The sequence below is a fragment of the Echeneis naucrates genome, chromosome 11, assembly GCF_900963305.1.
Source record: "Echeneis naucrates chromosome 11, fEcheNa1.1, whole genome shotgun sequence".
NCBI lineage: Eukaryota > Metazoa > Chordata > Actinopteri > Carangiformes > Echeneidae > Echeneis > Echeneis naucrates.
This window is the reverse complement of record NC_042521.1, coordinates 6,997,415-7,016,180: the sequence shown is the minus strand read 5'-3', so window position 1 is coordinate 7,016,180 and position 18,766 is coordinate 6,997,415. Positions and strand designations below refer to the sequence as shown.

Sequence of the window (18,766 nt, the reverse complement as noted above, 5' to 3'; positions counted from 1 at the left end):
ATTGAGCAGGCAGAACATCCATCCATCCATGTACAATTTCTCCAATAAGGACATTATTATCATTTTTCAGTTTCATAAATCATCCCCTTGTTGGCCTCTCCTCCTCCTCGTTGATCTGTTGCTGCTCTCCCATCTCACAGGTGGATCAGTTACCTGCCAGCTGCCCTCCTGGTTACTGTACTATTCTGTGTTTTGTGTCCTCCTGAATGAACGCTCTTTCTCCCCTCTGTCCCTGCACCTCTTTTCTCTCCCACCCCCCTCCTTTCTCAGGTGGATCAGCTGACCTCCCAGCTAGCTGTAGCGAGTAAACCAAGCTCACTGAACGATCACCTCTCTCTCTCCCTCTCCTCATCTCTCTGTTTCGCTCTCTCTCTCTATCTCTCTCTCCCCTCTCCACGTTTCCAGGTGGACCAGCTGACCTCCCAGCTGAAGGAGAAGGCGGATTGGTGCAGTGAGCTGCTGCTCAGCTCAGATCAGCTGCGTCGTGAGTTGGGAGAGCGGGACGAAGAGATTGACAAGCTGGAGAGCCGCATACGCGAGCTGGAGCAGGCCCTGCTGGCCAGCGCTGAGTCCCTGGAGAAGGTTAGGGAGGGCAGGGGGGATGGTTGAAGGATGTGTTGGAAGCTAAGGCAGAAAGAAAAACCTGAACAGTAGCTGTGAGGCGTTGCAGACTGTGTGTGTCTGTGTGAGAGTGAGTGAGAGAGAGGAGGTGACAGCTAGTGGAGGAACGGGAGGAGGGACACTGAGGGAGAACAATGTGTGGGTGGGTCTACTTTAGCTGCCTCGGCAGTGTGCTGTGATGACAATGAGCTATGGCTAGCAACTATTAAGATTGCCCCCCAGTGTTCTGGTGAGTGAACAAAAAGAGCAGTGTAGCAAAAGCTCCTGTTTGCTGTGCAGCTGTCCTGTTGACAAATTGCAAATTGAGTCTCTTTGGTGCGATAGACAGCACAAGACGTGCAGCTTCCTCTTCATGTCTTTCTGCGTGACAAAACTGCTGAACTATAGTTGCTTCCAACTATTTATATGCTTGTGTGTTGCAGGTTGAACAAAAGAAGCAGTATGTATCAGTCACAGAGACCACACAATCCACACTGGAGGCTCAGTTACAGACAGAGAGAGAGGCTCTGGAGCGAAAAGAGAAGGAGGTATAGTGATGTTCAGTTTGTGCTGTCAACCTTCTTTGTATCAGTTTTCAGTATACCTTGTTAGATGTAGTTAACTGTTTGTATTGTAAATGGATATTCAACATCTAAACCCACAGTGTGTTTAAACAGTCACACAAGGAAAACAGTAATGCAAGGGAAAAATTATTAGTGTCATTGCATCTTATGTTATATATGTGGCTAATACTTGACATTTCTTGTCTCATACAGATCTGTAACCTGGAGGAACAGTTGGAGCAGTTCAGAGAGGAGCTGGAGAACAAAAGTGAGGAGGTACAACAGCTTCACATGCAGCTGGAAATCCAGAGGAAGGAGATCAGCAGCCAACAGCAGTACCTAGAAACAAGGGACAGCCTGCTCCAGGTGAATATACATCCTGCTGCCATATATTGTATCTCTAAACAGGATTGTGCAGTCTGACGGTACAATGGCACATGCAAAATGACATAGAGTATCAGACAATGCAATGTTATATCCATTGTATCACATTTTTACAAAAACCCTTCTAAAAAGAAAAAGCACTACTTATGATTGACAACTGTTTACCAATGTCATATTGTCAAATAATTTCCATTGCTTCCAAACAGATAAATTTATACTTTGCTCACATACATTTGTTCAAATGCTCTGTTTTTTATTAAATAAGATGTAGCTCTGTTTTAAGATGTTTTTACCCATCAATCTTGTCATGACTGTCATAGCGACACATTTCTTCTGTAACCCAATTTTTTAACTTTCACTAGTCCACCGCAAGGCTGACTCTGAGTGGAAGTTTCACATGATATGTTTATTAATAGCCATCACATTATAATCTCTGACTTTTGAAGGTGATGGAGGACAAGGACAGGGAAATAGCACTTCTTAATGAACAGATCACTAAGCTTCAACACATGGAAACCACTTCCGATAACAAGGTAACGCAGTATGTGTATGTGAAATGGAACCAAAGTCTATTTCAAATACGCATAGCTCCGTGGTAGTCCATCAAGGTGTGTTCTCCGGTTTCCTATTTGCTTTTACTTTTGTTGGCTCCCATTTTCCATTTTTATGTTTTGGTTAGTTTTTTTTGTGTGTTTTGTTTTTGTTTGTTTGTTTGTTTGTTTGGTTTTTTTCGGAGGGGGGCGCGGTTGTTTTATGCTTGTTTTGATTTGGTAAGTAGATCCACATCACCATCTTTTTGTTGTGAGGTGATCATTTACTCGTGTGAGGTGACCTACTAAACCTCTGAGGTCTATCTGATAATAATTTTGATTAAATTTTACATTTTTTTATTGAAAAAAAAAAACAAAACAAAACAAACTACATAATCTAAGTTCCTATGCAGAGCACAGGACTCAGAGGTTTAACAAAACAATGGGATGGCCATGGACTCCTCAAATCTGATATTTTTCATCCTTTAATAATGCCTGTGTTCCACTCTATAGGAAATTGATAAGAGAGATGAGCTGATAAAAGACCTGGAGTCCCAGGTGGAGTGCCTCTGGAGTGAGCAAGAGCGACTGAAGCGAAATAATGAGGAGGAGCTTGACCAACTGAATGCAGTCATAGAGAAACTCCAGCAGGAACTGGCCAATATTGAGCAAAAACAGGCTGCCGAGGAGGACGAGGACGTCAAGGGTGAGCCAGGGAGTGATGAGTGGGCGCCAAGTAAAGAGGAGTATGATGAAATGAAGCAAAGAATGGACCTATCTGCCAAAGAGCTGGATACACTGAAAACAGAACACAATAAGCTGCTGGAGACGTATCTGCGCTTGAAAGAGAGTTTATCTGAAGCAGATAAACTGGATAGTTCACAGGGTAATCTTGAAGAAGCTCTGAGAGAAAAAACTGCAGGTCTTGTAGTCATGCAGGCCCAGGTACAGGCTCTAGAACAGAGTGCAACGGCAAGGGTGGAGGAGTTAGGGCTCCGTATTCGTGAGCTCGAAGAGTTGGTGGGCGAAAAAGACGATGAGTTAAGTCACTGTCGCCTCCTCTCGGAGCAAACACAAAGCTATGCAGATGAGCTCCAAGAGAAAGTGTCTAATCTAGAGGAAAATCTGAGGGAAAAACTGGCTGAAAGGCTGATAGGTCAATCCACCCTGGAAGCCTCCAAACAGCAGCAGCAGCAGCAGGCACAAGGATCCAAAGAAAACCAGGACCTGCAGAGAAATACTGAGCCACATTTGAAGCCCAGTGTGGAGCCACAAATCTACAACTTTGGTGACATTGGTGTTCCCCAAATGGATTTCAGTGGACTCGGTCAATTGAGACAAGTTCCCACTGGGAAGGTTGTTCATCTGACCCAAAAGCTTCAGGAGTTGGAGATGGGAATCAGTGGAATCCAGAAAGACCAGGAGCTCCAGAAGCAGCTGCTCTCCAGTTCTGAAGAGGAGCTGCTTGAGTATGAGAAGAGGCTGGCTGTGCTCATCGGCCTGCTCAGCCAGATGACGACCAGGAGTAGGCAGAGGAGTTCAGTGGCTGAGGAGGTAATATTTCAGCCACTATATATGCAAATCTGAGATTTAGGGTGATGAAGAGTAAGATTCTCGCACATAACCTCCCATAAAACTCCTAGTTTCTGGCCATCAAATGAGAGGGTTACTTTTAGCCACTGTAAGAATAACGTTTTCTTCCTGTTAGCAATCTTTAGGCCTATATAAATTTGGGTGAAGCTTGAATCCATGTTCCAGATTAGATTTAAGAACGTTTCAACCCATGTTTTTGATTATTAATTTATTACAATGTAATGTAAATGATAAACTCCTCATATCATCCAGAATGAATGTAATCTTTGTGCCACACTGTTGTGCTGGATTGAGGTCTTAAAACAATAAGACTTTGCAGTTAAGTGCAATACTTTTTAATCTTCTTTCTTGCCAACATGTGCATTAAATGATTAGCTCTGATAGGTTTGCATCCTTGTGACCGTTTTATCAGGCCTCCTCTGCTGATAACCAGCTGATTGTGCCAGGGCTTCTTCAGGAGTTGCAGGAGGTTAAAGATGAGATCTCAGCCACCAAAGAGCAACTGGACAGCTACAAGGAGAGCTGCAGTAGACTCCAGGAGGAACTCCAAGTACATCACCTTAAACAGCTTCCCAGTGTTCATATTTAGCAGCCAAGTATTTCTGATAGTTGTTGGTGACCATGTTCTTTTCTTTCCAGGAAAAAACTGCAACAATCAAGGAATTACAGGACCATCTTCAAAAAGTAAAAATAAAAATATGATCCTGTGCTGTTTACATCTTCAGTATTTTCTTCAGAGCAGAGTTTATTCCTTGCTACTCCTCTAATGCTGTAAATTGGTTACCTTAGGTATCATCCCATGGCAGTGATGATATAAAGCTGTCTAAACTTCAGCAGGAACTTGTGGAGGCTCAAAATGAGGCAGCAGCCACCAAAGAGGAGCTGAACAGCTGTAAGGAGAGGCTGGAGAAGCTACAGGAGCTGCTGCAGGTACAGAGCAAGGTGGACATTCATAGTCTTGTCATGTCCTGGTTGTGGTTCTTTCAATCCCCCTACGGAGTCTTCATTACTGCAGGAAACAAAGTGGTTTCAGTATGTAAGTATTCATTAAAACACTATGTTCTTTATGTTTTTGAAGGAGCGGGAAATGAGCATTGCACAACTTGAAGGAGAACTTTTCCATGTAAGTCAGATTTTTTTTTTAAATACATTTTTCTGCATTGCATTAAATATAAACCTTTATCAGTATGGACATATCTCCCATTGTTATCTCTAATGACACCTGGGTGTAAGCTCAGCATTTAATGTCCTGCCTGTCCAACAGGTAAAATCGGAAGAAAAAAGTGACAACAGGACAGAGCTTGTCCAGGAACTCGAGGAGGTCAAAAGGGATGTGGTTTCCACCAAAGGAGAACTTAACAACTACAGGCAGCACAATGAGAAACTGCAGGAGGAGCTCCAAGTCCGTGAAGTTTCCATATCTGAACTCAAAGAGGAGCTCCAGGAGCTAAAAAAGAACATGGATACCACCAAAGAAGAACTCAACAGCCACAGGAAGCATAATGACAAACTGCAGGAGGAGCTCCAAGTCCGTGAAGTTTCCATATCTGAACTCAAAGAAGAGCTCCAGGAACTGAGAAAGAACATGGATACCACCAAAGAAGAGGTCAACAGCCACAGGAAGCATAATGACAAACTGCAGGAGGAGCTCCAAGTCCGTGAAGTTTCCATATCTGTACTCAAAGAAGAGCTCCAAGAACTGAGAAAGAACATGGATACCACCAAAGAAGAGGTCAACAGCCACAGGAAGCATAGTGACAAACTGCAGGAGGAGCTCCAAGTCCGTGAAGTTTCCATATCTGAACTCAAAGAAGAGCTCCAAGAACTGAGAAAGAAGATGGATACCACCAAAGAAGAGGTCAACAGTCACAGGCAGCACAATGAGAAACTTCAGGATGAACTGCAAATTCGTGAACTGTCTATTTCCAAGCTCAAAGAGGAGCTACAAAGAGCTTTGATGAAGACACCAGACGCTGTTCCTCCATTTCTTTCTCCCTCCCCTTCTCTATCTCCATCTCCTCAGCCTCAGTCATCCACCGCCCAGCTGAAAAAGAAAGGAGCCAAACAGCCAGCTGTTAAGGGAAGCAGTGCCAAAGATAAACCATCTCTGTCCAGGAAAAACTCTGCCGCTTCCACCCAGTCCTCCAACAAATCTCGCAGCTTGCGGCTTAACAGCAGCTCTGAACAGCAACACATGGCTGTAACAGACTCATTCACGCAGACCGAGCCTTTCCAAGTATCTGATCTCAGCCCTGAAAGCAAGTCTGCCACCAAAGAGGAGATGGAGGAGGTGATTGGAGAGTTTGAAGAGAAGATTGTGCAGATGCAGGAACTCCACGCAGCAGAAATCCTAGATATGGAGGCTCGGCATATTTCAGAGAGCGAGAACCTCCGAAGGGACACACACGCCCTGGAGGACGAATGTAAAGCGCTCAAAGCCGTCATTGACAAGCTGCGCTCCACTGAGGTGAGGACAAGGCGCGAAAAAAGTCCTATTATTGCTTAATGCTGTATAAGTTTAGTGTAAGAGCACTCTATCTTGATAAAACTCCCTCATATTTTTGTAGCCATTTTTATGACAAATTTTTTTGTGTGTTGTAGTTTTTTAATATGTTAGTTTGATCATGATGCTTCCTCCCTAGGCCACTGCATCAAGACAAGACCGCCCTAATCCACAGTTCAAAGATGGATACACCAGTGGTAAGCTGCAGCACATTCATTACCATATTTCCTTGCTTTCCTGTGCTTAAAGTGTTGTTTTAATGTAGAAATTGTGTGTTTTCCAGGTTGCAGCTCAGAAAACAATTGACAGAAATAACCTGAGTGCTATAAACAGCATAGTCCTGAGAGAACAGTCTGTTGTTCTGATTTCAGTGCCAGTGTGTTTCTGCTGTTAGTTAGTGTGGAAATTAAGCTCTAAAGGAAATTTAGTTTTATATCAGAACAATATTCCCACAACATATTTTCCCTATGAATTCATCTTTGACAATTAATCATCTATTCAAAATTGTTGAATGGCCCCTTGTGTTAATTTTCCTGGTAATGATTTTCATGTTTTGATGCTGTACAGATGCTGTGTGAAAACAGCACAATCACTGTAGCAAATGTGTATCCTATTATTAAAATCTTAGTCAGCATTGCCGATATTTTTCTCTCTCTCACAGACAGCAGTTCAGACTATAGCCACCGAACTGGATACGACCTCCCAAGCCTGCAGCAGGAGTTCAGGACAACTCCAGAGGGCGCGAGGAGAGAAACTGATGATCCGCTGCCTGACCGAATCAAGGTACGACCTCCACTTACTATAAATATTATCTTAGAGCACTGAAAGTTAATCCAAGACTTACTCTCATGTATGCGTGAGTATTATTTGAATTGTGCCTCCAAAATGTCTCTTGAAGTGAAGGCAACATTTCTCTGTCCTGTTTGTGTGTTTAGATGCTGCTCCGTGAGGTGCATCAGGAAGGTATGCAGGTTCTTTCTCTATCAGAGCTTCCTCTCTCTGAAGGTGAGCCGAGCAGCCAGGTCAACATCCAAGGCTGGGTGAGGGAAAGAGATGCTTTGCTTGCTACCATGGAGTCTCTCAAAGGCCTCATCACTCAGATGCAGACGCACAGAGAAACAGGGGTAGGAGAAACCTGCTAAGAGCAAATCACATTATATCTGGAAGCTTTCCTACATGGATGATCTGTGGTTATCTGTTGACCCTCGTGTTTCTGACTTGCGGCAGACATCAGGTGGTATGGACTGGCGTGCAGACCTTCTGGATGCAGTAAGACAGGTGTTTATGAGTGAACGCAGCGTTCTGAAGAGCGCCCTCTACAGCCAGCTGGACCTGCTCGACACCAGTGATGCCATCATCCACCTCAATCATCTGGAGCGCAGCCTGGCTGAACAGGTCAGTGTTCTTACTACTATTCAATGAATACGTAATGTAACATATTCATTCACACTTCTTGGTTAAACACAATGCTAGCATTAGAAATCATAGTAAAATATTTTTTTTATAAACAATTGACCTTTGGCCAACAATTTTGTCACTGTCAGGTTATCAGACTTTTCCTAACAATCTTCTCCTCTCATCATTTAAACCTGTCTGAAAAGTTGTTGTCTGTGTGATTTTGATGCAGGACGCCCAACACAGAGACGCGATGGGGTCACTCTTCAACGCAGAGAGGTCCAGTCTTATCTCTGAGATTCATCAGCTCCGTAGCCAACTAGAGCATCTTCATCAAGGTGAACATTTCGCTAAGTCTAGATTGTATTACTAGTATATTATATTAATTGTTGGTTTGTTTGTATTTTTGTTGTTGTTTTTTTTAAATATTTGATAACATTTTATACCCTGTTTCCTTGTACATTCTGAGACTGTGTTTTTTCCAATTGTTCTCATTCAGGCATCCAGCTTCCACTGTCTTTGAATGCTGAATGCAGCAGGAAGGAGCAGAGGGAAGGAAGAGGGGCAGATGGAGCAGCAGAGCCCAACAGGCTGCTAGTGGAGGAGCTGAAGGGTGAACTGTCCCAGACTAAACTGGAGCTGGAGACAACGCTCAAGACTCAACACAAACACCTCAAAGAGCTGGACACGCTTAGGTCAGCAATGATGTTTCTTTACAGATATGTATCAACCACATCTGAATATAACTCAGTAACTGCATGGTTAAAATAAAGGTATTTCAAAGACTTGTTGATAACAGTGTTTGAAATGCTTTTCCAGATGTTCAAAACGCTGTGTTTTTATGCTGTTAGGACACCTTAGGAATGAAATTCAACAATTCAACAGCACAGTTTTGTAAACCAAGTAACGCATTTCATAACCTCCTTATTAGATCGCCCTCTGCATTGGCACTTACGATGATTGTACCCATTAGCTTACCTCTATCTTTTTCTGCAGGGTGGAAATATCGAAGAGGGCAGCTGAAGTTGATGCACTCAATGACCAGCTGACAGAGGAGAGGAAGAGAAGCAGAGACCTTCAGTGGGCCATGGAGAAAGAGAAATGTCGAACTGGGAGAACTGAGGAAAGTAAGCGGGAAGAGCTGGAGGTAAGGATGGAGTAATTACAGAGGCATTGGAGCATTTTAATTACATGAATAATCCCAACTTTTCAATTGCTATTTCAAGAAGCTGCATTTCTGTTTTTCTGACAGGACCTCCATCTCAGTCTTGACGAGCAGAAGACCCGTATGCTACAGTTGACCATGAGCTTGGATCAGGAACGCCAGGCATCGTCCCAGATCTCCCAGCAGGCTGAGCAGGAGCGTCTGAGTCTCCACCGACGCCTCCAGGAGCTTCAGGTCCTGCTGGAAACGGAGCGAGCCAAGGCCCAGGAGATGAGCACTGCACTAGGTATGGAGAGGGAGCTGCGAAGGGGTGTCCCTTCCACAAATGAGGGCAGAGTCGAGGAAGACAGGAGTGTATTTGAAGAGGATGGAAGTCTGCTAGGAAGACTGCAGAGGGAGCTGGATGACAAACATGCACAGGTGGGATGTTTGTGATTTCTTTGCATTAAGGCTCTGTTGCTGAGACTGTGGTTTTTATCTTTTTTTTTTTTTTTATTATTAGTGTTGTGGCACTTTTCTTTCCATGTACTGTGTCAAGTTGGGTAATTTTGCTTTAGCTTTTACTCCATACTAACCTTGATCACGAGAACCATTTCTGTCTCAATCATCAAATTTTCATTTTTTTTTCTAATTTCTTCAGGTGGTGCAGCTCCTGAGTCAGGTGGAGGCTGAGAAAATTGAGGCAGTGCGAAAAGAGGAGAAGATGGCTTTGGCAAATCAGCAGTCCAGACTAGACCAGAAGGTTCTGTTGGAGGTCCGGGCCCAACTTGAGAGCCTAAAAACACAGATGTCTGAGACCACGGAGCAGCTGGAGAGAGAGGTGGAGAAGAGGAAGAGCCTGGAGGAAGAGAAAGGCAGACTGGAGCAGCAGTTAATCCATGCAGGAGAGCAGAGAGGACCTCAGCATGCTGACAGCCACAGTGTAAGTATGAACACATTACTCTTCCATTTTTCTCTCATGATGGGGATGAATAAAAGCCCAACCATGTTTATCCAAGCAGCACAGTGAGTCCACCGACCGCACCAAAGACTGGGTGATCCAGCAGAAAACCGGAAATGTTCCGTCCCCCCACCAGGAGGTCTCTCCAACAGGTCTCACCAGTACATCGCACCATGGTCCGTGGCGCACGGTCGACAAGATTGTGGGTAAACTCCACCTGATTTCCTCAAAGATCCGCAGAATGGCCAACAAAACTCCTGGCAGGTAAATAAAGTAGCCGATGTAAAATAATTTTACTAATGTTATGTGGATCGTTGAACTACTTGTGTATAAACAAGGTCAAAATAATCACCAAGATCTAGTGATGCTTTCAGCTCTGTAGTGCTTTTTAAACTCAGTGTTTTGGATTAGTTCAGATTAGTTTCAGTCTGTATATTAGCATCTATCTCAGCAGCTCTACCTGCTCAGGAAAAAACAGTTAGTGATTAGCTGGTGAGCATAGTGCAGTATTTAGCATCTAAAGATGTTTTTCTCAGGAGTTGGTGGAGACCAAAAACAGAACTAAAGGGAAAGAGTGTTGAACTTGGGTTTGTCTTTCAACCTGAAACCTTGCAACCTTATTTTTCTTGTTAAAAAAATGTACAATGCCATCTTAAGTGCTGATTATATGTGGTCAAAAATCTCACATAATAATATCTAATATCACATTGTTGCCTCATTTTATTGCAGCTTGTTGTGCAACAGTTTATACATTTTGACATGCAGACCTTTTAATGCTTTCTGTAAATTATAGGCTCATTTGTTTGTAAATGTTCTGTACAGGCTGACTGCAGAGGTCGACAGTGAAGAGTTGTCCTGGGTGCAGTCCAGTGTTGATGAGGTCATCACTATGCTGCAGCAATCACCGGGTCTACCATCCGTCCCTGAGGTCAGCAAATCTTTTATTTCTGATTTGATGGCATAATTTCTTCACTCTGAAAAATAGTAAACATAAAATAAACAAGACACAATTTATTTCACTCACTCAGTGATCTAATGCACTTGAGTGAACTGATGTTTTTATTCCAAACATTTGATATCTGTTGAAGTCTATGCATGTTTGATGTGTTCCCTTAGAGTGTACCCCTGCTGGCAGGAGGGTCCCCCAGCTCCTCCAACTCTCTGACAGAGCGGCTGCTCAGGCAGAATGCCGAGCTGACAGGGTTTGTCAGCCGCCTGACTGAAGAGAAGAACGATCTGAGAAACCACACGCTCCGTTTGGAAGAAGAGCTCCGACGTTACAGGCAGGCTGGACTGGCATCAGGAGACAGTGTGAGTACACAGCAAGAAAATATACAGATGAGAGACTAAAATCAGTTCAGAGATGAGCTGTCAACATTACTGCTGTAAGTGGATTTGTTGCTTCTTTGATAATAAAATGTTATAATTTGTATAATACTTAATACTACTACTACTTAATACTTACACGAAGGTTTGCACCTGCACTGAAGCTTTACCTATATAAATATATATTTACATATACATATATAATCTGTAAATAATATTTACTAATCTATTTTCTGCAGACATATTTCCCATATACAGATAGCATTTGGGCAGATTTTAGACACTTCTCTAATAAGAAAGACATTCAAAACTGAAACTAATCTTACTGTGTATGCTCAAATATTTTGGTGCCTAGTCTTTTGATGATTGTAGCATCAAATTAAATATAAAATATTTTTACTTCCTCCTGCAGTCCAGCATCCGAAGAGGAGGGTCAAAGATGGACTCAGCAAGTATGTTGCTTTCCCAGGAGCGGGAGGCTTGGACTCGAGAGAAGGTCCGTCTGGAGAAAGCTTTACGTCTTGCTCAGTGCCAGGTGGCCCGACTCAGGGGAGAGCTCAGGAACGACACTCTACGAGAGATAACTGGACCTGAGGCTGACAATGTGGCACTGAAGGTTAGCTGACAGCTGTGGTAGCTCTGAGATAGACAATCATTGTACACCTCTTTTAAATCACCAACAAGAACAAGTAAATGTGAACTAACTTTTTGGCCACCAAAGTAAAACAGATGAAATGAAGCTCATTTGTTAACTCTGTCTCCTGCCTACAGAGGATGTATGGGAAGTACCTGAGGTCAGAAAGCTTCCGCAAAGCACTGATCTACCAGAAAAAGTATCTGCTGTTACTGCTCGGTGGCTTCCAGGAGTGTGAAGAGGCCACACTCTCGCTGCTTTCCAGAATGGGAAGCCGGCCGTCACTCTCCACCCTGGAGTCTCTCAGCCAACGTCGCCGGGGGCTTATGCGCTTCCGATCTGCCGTCCGAGTCTCTATCGCCCTGTCCAGGTAGGCAGCTCAGACTCCAGGTTTACTCATTCTTGATGAATTTGGAGTTAAAGAGACAAAAATAAATGTCTTTTTCTGTTAATGCAGAATGCGTTTCCTTGTGAGGCGATGGCACAAGGCAGCAGGGATGAGCTCTACAGCCTCCTGCAGTGTCAACAAAAATGGAGCAGGACAAACATTAGGTAACTGAACCGTGACATTTTCCATGATACTTTGGAGAATACCATTTTAATGTAATGTCGAAAACATTTTTCTTTATCTTTCTTAGATACAGAGGCAAGAGATTCACCCTACCTTCACCCGGGCAGTGTGGAGATGTACAGAGAGAGAAGCGGTGGTGGTGGAGGCGTCCTCTCTGGCATCAGGGGGAGAAGTGGACGGGAATCCCCCCGATCAGCTGCCTCTTCCACACACCACAGGTACAACTTACAATCAGGCTGTTGTTGACAATTAATAATCACACCTATATCTTATCATAAATGGAATGTCAAAATAATGCCAACTGCAGTATATCATTTTAAAAGAATGGCAAGCAAATGTTGATTTATAGATCTTTTATGTTTTTATGCCGACTTCATAACAGCATCCCCTTTGATCAGCTGAACTACTGAATGGTTGTTGCTACACTGATTAGCTTTGAATAACTACCACTGTTATAGTTCATCTGTCAATCGTGTTGCAAAATGATTAGGCCAAAGCTAAATTTAGACTTGAAATATGTCACTGTTGTTGCTGTGGTTTGCAGGTTTCACATGACCGGAGACCACGGAGTTCTCACCTGTTCCCACCTGCAGAGCTACGATCCCGATCGAGCGCTCACTGACTACATCTCCAGGCTGGAGGCCCTACAGAGGAGGCTGGGGAGTGTGACATCAGGTAGCAGAGATGCAGTGCACTTTGGTGAAAGATGTCTGAGTTTGCGCACTCAAGAAAGCTGATTCCTAGCTCTGTTGAAGACCTTTTTTAGCCATGTGTACAGCTAACTAGGTTTCTAGTTGGATTTTTAAAAGTATGATAATGCAACCAAAAAACCTGAGTGCAGTGGGATGAAAGCTCACAGGTACGCGTCCAAGAGGAAATATCCTTCTGAATCATCTTCAGCAGTAAATAACAAAGCTGATGACTGAACTTGTGTGTAAATGTTTTGATTTCAAATTAACTTTCTTCTTCTCATTGCAGGTGCTTCTTCATATGCTCAATTGCACTTTGGCTTGAGAAGATAGATGCTGACAAGTTACTTTGGCTTGAAGAAACTCAGTTGCCTTTTCTTGTGCTGAGCGCTCTGCTGTTTTCTATCATACTGGTGTGGACTGTATCTTTCTATGTGGACCAAAACAAATTTTTTTTATTAGTGTATGACATGTATTCAGGCTTTTTTGTCGCCAGCACTTGAAAAACAGCTATGTTTGTAATTTAATCTGCCTCTTTGTTGTGGATGAACTACAATCATGTATATTTGTCTAATGCTAATTTAAGACTTGTGATTAATTTATATGTTTGTGTTGTATGGGTGGAGCGTTATGTAGAGAATGTTTGATTTGCTGTTAAGGAGGCTGCTACTGGATATCTTACACTACACTGTGTTTTGTTTAGACCGGACAGGCAACAAAGGACATTTGTAGAGAACGTATTTTTGTAAAGCTTAGGAGCTTTGAATTTTCTGGGTATTTTGTCAAAAACTGAAATAAAGCGGACTACATCATTTGAAACAGTAGTGTGTTTCTCTTCTTGTTTACCAGCTGGCTGGTAAATACAGGAAACACTGTGGCTGTCTCACAGGAAATTATTTCTCCTTCCAGTTGATCTATTTCGTAGTTGCAATTAATCCCTTGTTTGTTGAAGGTTATTTTGGTTGTCTAATCAACCAAAATAACAGCTGGAAAAGTGTGTCGGCTTTTACAGCGACAGTAAAACAAAAATATCCTCGATTTCCTTCTTACACTTTCAAACATATCACATGATCTTCTCCTGAAAAACTATCTGTTAATGAAGACCATGTGATGCAATATGACACCTACTAACCATTCAATAGCTCTGTCCAAGGTCAAGAATGAGCTTTCATCCACAGGATTATTCAAAGTTTAATGGATAGCCACTGGAAAAAAAAAACAAACAAAAAAAAAAAACAAGCAAAGTTTCCTACTATGCACTTGTGGGACACAGAAGAGTAAACTTTTTTTCCTGGTTGCATTCAGTGGTGTAATTTAGAGACAAAAACCTACCTCATGTACCTGGGGCCTTAATTCAGTCTGCCTTCATCAAGGCAGTCTTTTATTTATTTTTTTAAGGATTCACATTGTGAATATGAGCATCAGTGTTTGAGTCAGAGTCACTCAGCAAGTGTATTCTGCTCTGGAAACACAGAAATATCATTCAAACTACATTCAGAAAAAGGCCAAAATAAAGGAAGCTAAAGGAAGGCTTGAGGTTTAGACAGGGCAACGTTTGTTCATCTAAAATGTCCCCATTTCAAGTCAGGAAGTTAAAGATCCACTCCAAACATTCAGGACTCTTTCCTACTGCCTTTGCACCTCCGTTTTTACTGTCTTCTTCCGGTCTCACTGTTTTCGCCTCTTGTATCTGATGATGGGGTTGTGAGGCGTGTGGATCATTGTAGTGTAGTTGATTGTGGGGAAATATCCGTCCACCAGGTCAAAGTCATACATACGCAGCAAAGTGGACCAGATGGTTTTGATCTGGACATAGGCAAAGTTCTCCCCGATACAGCGATGGCGACCTGAAATGTAGACATGAAAAGTGTGGTTTTGATCAGGGTTAATACAGGTCTCAGCATTTCTTGTGCATTATTTAAGTGAAAATCCAAACTGTCACTTTAAAGCATGTGCGAGTGCCTTGATATACAGAGATGAAATGACAGTTTCTTTGTCAAGATATAAGGAGGAGCAATAGATTCAATGATCAAGGAATGTAATATTAAAAAAAAAAAATCTATATTTGACGGAATGACAGTGACTCAGGGCCGTGGCATCATCAGTTTGCATTCGAACCTTTGATTATAACTCACACAATCCAACCTGAATTAGTCTGTTTCAGCGTGTTCAAGTTCTAAATTATCCTTCTCACCAGCTCCAAAGGGTACGTAGGCAAACTTCTCCCCCGCAGCAGGGTTGTCATTAAGGTAGCGGTCAGGTTTGAACTCTAGCCTCTCTGTCCAGGTGTCATGCAGACGGTGGTTGACGGTTGGGGAGACACAGACCTGGTGGCCTACAGGGATGGTGTAACCTGCTGCAGTCTGTGCAAAAACATGAAAAAAAAAAAAAATAGCACACACTGATCAGACATACTACACAACATGGAGGAAGCATTTTTAATACAGTAATAATATTAGACATCGCAGCAGAACACTGCAGAGAACTGTTGATGTAATCATCCAGGTGGATTTACCTGAGGAGAGCGAGCCATCCTCATCATGGTCATGATGGGTGGGCGAAGACGCAGGGTCTCCTTTAGACAGCGCTCCAACAAGCCAAGATCCTTCAGCTAGGAAGGAGAAACACGAAACATTACAGCCAGGTAAATCCTTAGTTAATGTGTATATTTCAAAATGTCAACACTGATTGTGTGTGTGTAGCCTGTTTCCTTTTAATGCTTAGCCTCTGTGGTAAAGGCTCTTACCAGTACAAGGCGAAAGATCAGCTCTTATATTGTATCAAAAGTTTGTCATCAGTGTGTTTATATATTCATTTTTGTGTTGAAACATAACACTTAAGTAAGGGTCTATTAAATGTTTATCATAGTTTATCATAGCCTGTACAATACAAAATAAGTTTTAATAGTACTTTAGTTATTACAAAGTTCATTCTAATAATACAGCAGATCATAATATCAATGATATAAGACATCTGTTTTGCTGGCTTTCAGTGACAAATGGGATCCTGACCTGATCGAAGTCAAGCGGAGGCAGGTCTTCTCCACACACAGCCTTCTGCTCAGCGTAGCAGCGCTCCTGCAGAGCCTTGTCTCTGGCCAGGTAGAAACCCATCCAGGCGCTGGTGGTGGAGGACGTGTGCTGACCAGCCAGGAGGAGACCGATCAGCATCCCTGCGATCTCGTTGTCGTTCAGAGGGTGTCCGTCTCTGGAGGTGGGGCACATTCATTTTGGAGCTTAGAAATGGTTGAGATGTTTTGGTGAATCGTGGTTTATAAATATTGAGTTGATTTGATTCCCAAAGCAGCTTCTTGAATGAACCAAGGTGTTTTACTTGTAAGTGGCATCAATGAGTGTCTGCAGGATGTCGTCCACTTTCTGGCCAGAGCTCTTGCGTTTCTGGATCACCTTGAAGAATATGTTCTTGATCTCTCTGTGGGCTTTGTCCCTCTTCCTAGACAAAAAAAGGGGATATTTTTATCTATACTACAGCAGTTACTAGACCAACACTTGTACAATCTTTTTTTTTTTTTAAATCTAACAAATTTTTCTGCTCATGTCGTCTTTCAGATGGAATCTAGTTTCTGTGGCAGTAATCCGAAGCTCCTCCTACCTGAAGCTGGGCAGAGGCAGCCAGCCAGGCAGCAGCCAAGCAGCGTGGCTGAAGCCCCCGTCCAGGTCTGCGTAGAGCTGGGCCACTTGCTCATTCAACATGCTGCGGATCTCCTTCCCATGGAGGCAGCTGCTGGCAGTCAGGATGATCAGCTCAGACAAGGCCTCAAACAGGTCTGAGACGAGCACAAGTTCATTCAGTAAGAACCTCAATTTGATATCATCAATCACACACCTCATAAATGTTTCCATTTGTTTTAGCTGCGACGTAAATGAATACACAACATGGGATGACATTATGTTAATGCCAAAAGTAACACTACATAAGCATCAAAAGCTTTTTGTACAAACATACAAAACACATAAAATTATTGAAGCAGGAGTCCTGTAATAAACTTTTCTGAGTGCAAGTTAATTTAATGATATTCATACTTTCAAGAACATGATCCGTAAATGGACTTACTTCTCTCTCCACTGTCTCCCCATCTCTCAAAATACTCTTTAGTTTCCGCCTCGATGATTTTCACATGCTCTTTGAAATGAGCAATGTTCAGTCCAGTCTTCAACATCTTCTTCTGTTCCAGGAAGATCTGTAAAACATTAAACAAAGTGTGTATTATAGTAGACATGATACAACTGCAATTCATTTTTTAACAGCCGCCAAGTGGCCAAACTGCCTTCTTCCTGTTTCACCCTGGTGGGACAGTTGTGACAGACTCACAGCGTTTGGTACATCATAGGCTACTCCTTTGCCAAACACTGGGGTGGTCAGTCTGGAGTAGACATCCTCTGCATTCAGGTCGTCATTCTTGCTGTTGAACAGCAGCGTTGCTGCTTCGCTGCCCAGCAGGTAGGTGAAGGTTTTGCCCACCATGGTGAAACTAAACACAGGGCCGTACTGTGAGAGGACAGCAGAGACTCGAGTGTTAGAACAACACAACACAACAACACAAAACTGTTCAAAGAAGTTCAGAGACAATTCGTCTATTTCAACTCCAGCTTTGGCACAATGTCAGCTGTTCTAGTCTTGAAGACCTTTTTTGTCACCTTTACATTTACTAACTTATGCAGCGGATTAATCACAAGGAGATGCTGTTTCAGAAATATGAGCGTTCACGTCTTTAAGGGCTGCAAAATTATTTTCTTTAATAAATAATCTGTTCAGAATTTTCCTGATTAGACGATGACCCATTTAGTAAGTTTGTTTTCTCTTTTAAAAATAGTCAACAGCCCAAATCATAAAAAGGTGTGAAGACAGAGAAAACAAGACTGGGGAAAAAAAAAAAAAAGGTGGAACTGATTATTTGATTAAATATACTCAAATAATTGATTTATAATCAAAATCGCTGCAGACAAATAGTTTCAGTCCTTCACTTACTTCTTTATAGGCTTTTTCCAGAAATTCAATGGGACTTCTGCCAAATGCAATGGCATGGCCCAGGAAGGGGATGCTGGAGGGGATGTAAGGTGGATATTTCTGCACAAACACAAAGTGGAAAGCAGATATTAATGGACCGTGCAGCGATTCACCAACCATCACTGAAGACAACCTACCAGATGTTTGCCAGAGGACTGTCTGAGCAGCATTTTGGAAACGTATCCCAGAGTGAGAGTGATGGCGGAGGCTGCTAAAACCACAGAGGTCAGGTTGTCGCTCATCTTCCCCACGGTGTCCCCCAGCAGCCTGCTGCTCAGCTGGTACAAGTGCATGGACATGTCTGAGGTCTGTGTCGGCCCCGGCTGCAGACGGACTCAGTGTCCACCGGCTGCAGATCGGCCGCTCCACGTCTCTACCTGTCAACGCTGCTTCCGCCCCCGCCTGACCGACCGAGGCCTCCTATTGGCTGCAGACACCGCGTCCATCAAGTAACCGGCGCTGTGATTGGCCGCTGCTACCTGAACCGATGTCTTGCTATATGACGTCATCGCCGGCAGGACGACAGCCGGTTTGGCCGTAAAGTGACACTTTATGTTTTCTGAACAGTTTATTTATTAATTTAAAGTTCATCGTGAAGATTCAAAGTGTTTCCAGCTTCCCACAGTTAGCCGTCTGTTGTTCAGAAAGAAACGGTGTCCTCATTCAGTATGAACGTTATTTAGATGGCATTCAGGGATTTAAGGACTCCTGCGATTAAAAAAAGATCAACATTAAAATAACAAACCTGTTGATGATCCCAGCAGTCAGTTGAGTTCACCTACCAACAGAAAGAGTTACAGACTTCCCTCCAACCAACTAACATCACTGACCAATCAGCAGAGGCG

The 18,766-nt window shown here is 43.0% G+C and overlaps 2 protein-coding genes across 2 annotated transcripts in view; one reads left to right on the top strand and one right to left on the bottom strand.

Annotated features, from left to right (window-relative positions):
- The window catches only part of akap9 (A kinase (PRKA) anchor protein 9), a 51,503-nt gene extending 37,797 nt beyond the window's left edge, over positions 1–13,706 (top strand). The window contains 27 exon segments of the mRNA XM_029513460.1: positions 406–582; positions 1,044–1,148; positions 1,377–1,529; positions 2,591–3,631; positions 4,083–4,220; positions 4,310–4,354; positions 4,460–4,612; positions 4,749–4,793; positions 4,935–6,137; positions 6,313–6,370; positions 6,835–6,956; positions 7,109–7,329; positions 7,412–7,568; positions 7,801–7,906; positions 8,068–8,263; positions 8,565–8,715; positions 8,821–9,153; positions 9,374–9,655; positions 9,735–9,937; positions 10,496–10,601; positions 10,790–10,984; positions 11,412–11,615; positions 11,771–12,003; positions 12,091–12,185; positions 12,272–12,422; positions 12,749–12,879; positions 13,183–13,706. Of these exon segments, the coding sequence (XP_029369320.1) occupies positions 406–582; positions 1,044–1,148; positions 1,377–1,529; positions 2,591–3,631; positions 4,083–4,220; positions 4,310–4,354; positions 4,460–4,612; positions 4,749–4,793; positions 4,935–6,137; positions 6,313–6,370; positions 6,835–6,956; positions 7,109–7,329; positions 7,412–7,568; positions 7,801–7,906; positions 8,068–8,263; positions 8,565–8,715; positions 8,821–9,153; positions 9,374–9,655; positions 9,735–9,937; positions 10,496–10,601; positions 10,790–10,984; positions 11,412–11,615; positions 11,771–12,003; positions 12,091–12,185; positions 12,272–12,422; positions 12,749–12,879; positions 13,183–13,226 (6,048 nt within the window). The 3' untranslated portion in view covers positions 13,227–13,706.
- A 437-nt stretch (positions 13,707–14,143) lies between these two features.
- On the bottom strand, positions 14,144–18,300 carry cyp51 (cytochrome P450, family 51). The gene is made up of 10 exons (XM_029514461.1): positions 18,059–18,300; positions 17,883–17,981; positions 17,226–17,402; positions 16,968–17,094; positions 16,506–16,680; positions 16,227–16,346; positions 15,905–16,100; positions 15,409–15,504; positions 15,088–15,256; positions 14,144–14,740 (listed from the first exon to the last, which is right to left on the bottom strand). Exons 1-10 carry the CDS (start codon positions 18,218–18,220, stop codon positions 14,562–14,564), a joined length of 1,500 nt encoding a protein of 499 aa, XP_029370321.1. The 5' UTR covers positions 18,221–18,300; the 3' UTR covers positions 14,144–14,561.
- Between the last annotated feature and the right edge of the window lie 466 nt (positions 18,301–18,766).

What these genes read in the sequence shown, in the direction of transcription:
- cyp51 (XM_029514461.1), bottom strand. Translation starts at nt 18,220, where the DNA reads ATGTCCATGCACTTGTACCAGCTGAGCAGCAGGCTGCTGGGGGACACC. An exon ending in AGTCCTCTGGCAAACATCTG is followed by an intron (nt 17,982 to 18,058) that starts GTAGGTTGTCTT and finishes GTGTTTGTGCAG; the next exon opens with AAATATCCACCTTACATCCC. An exon ending in CTGCCTCTGCCCAGCTTCAG is followed by an intron (nt 16,347 to 16,505) that starts GTAGGAGGAGCT and finishes TTTTTTGTCTAG; the next exon opens with GAAGAGGGACAAAGCCCACA.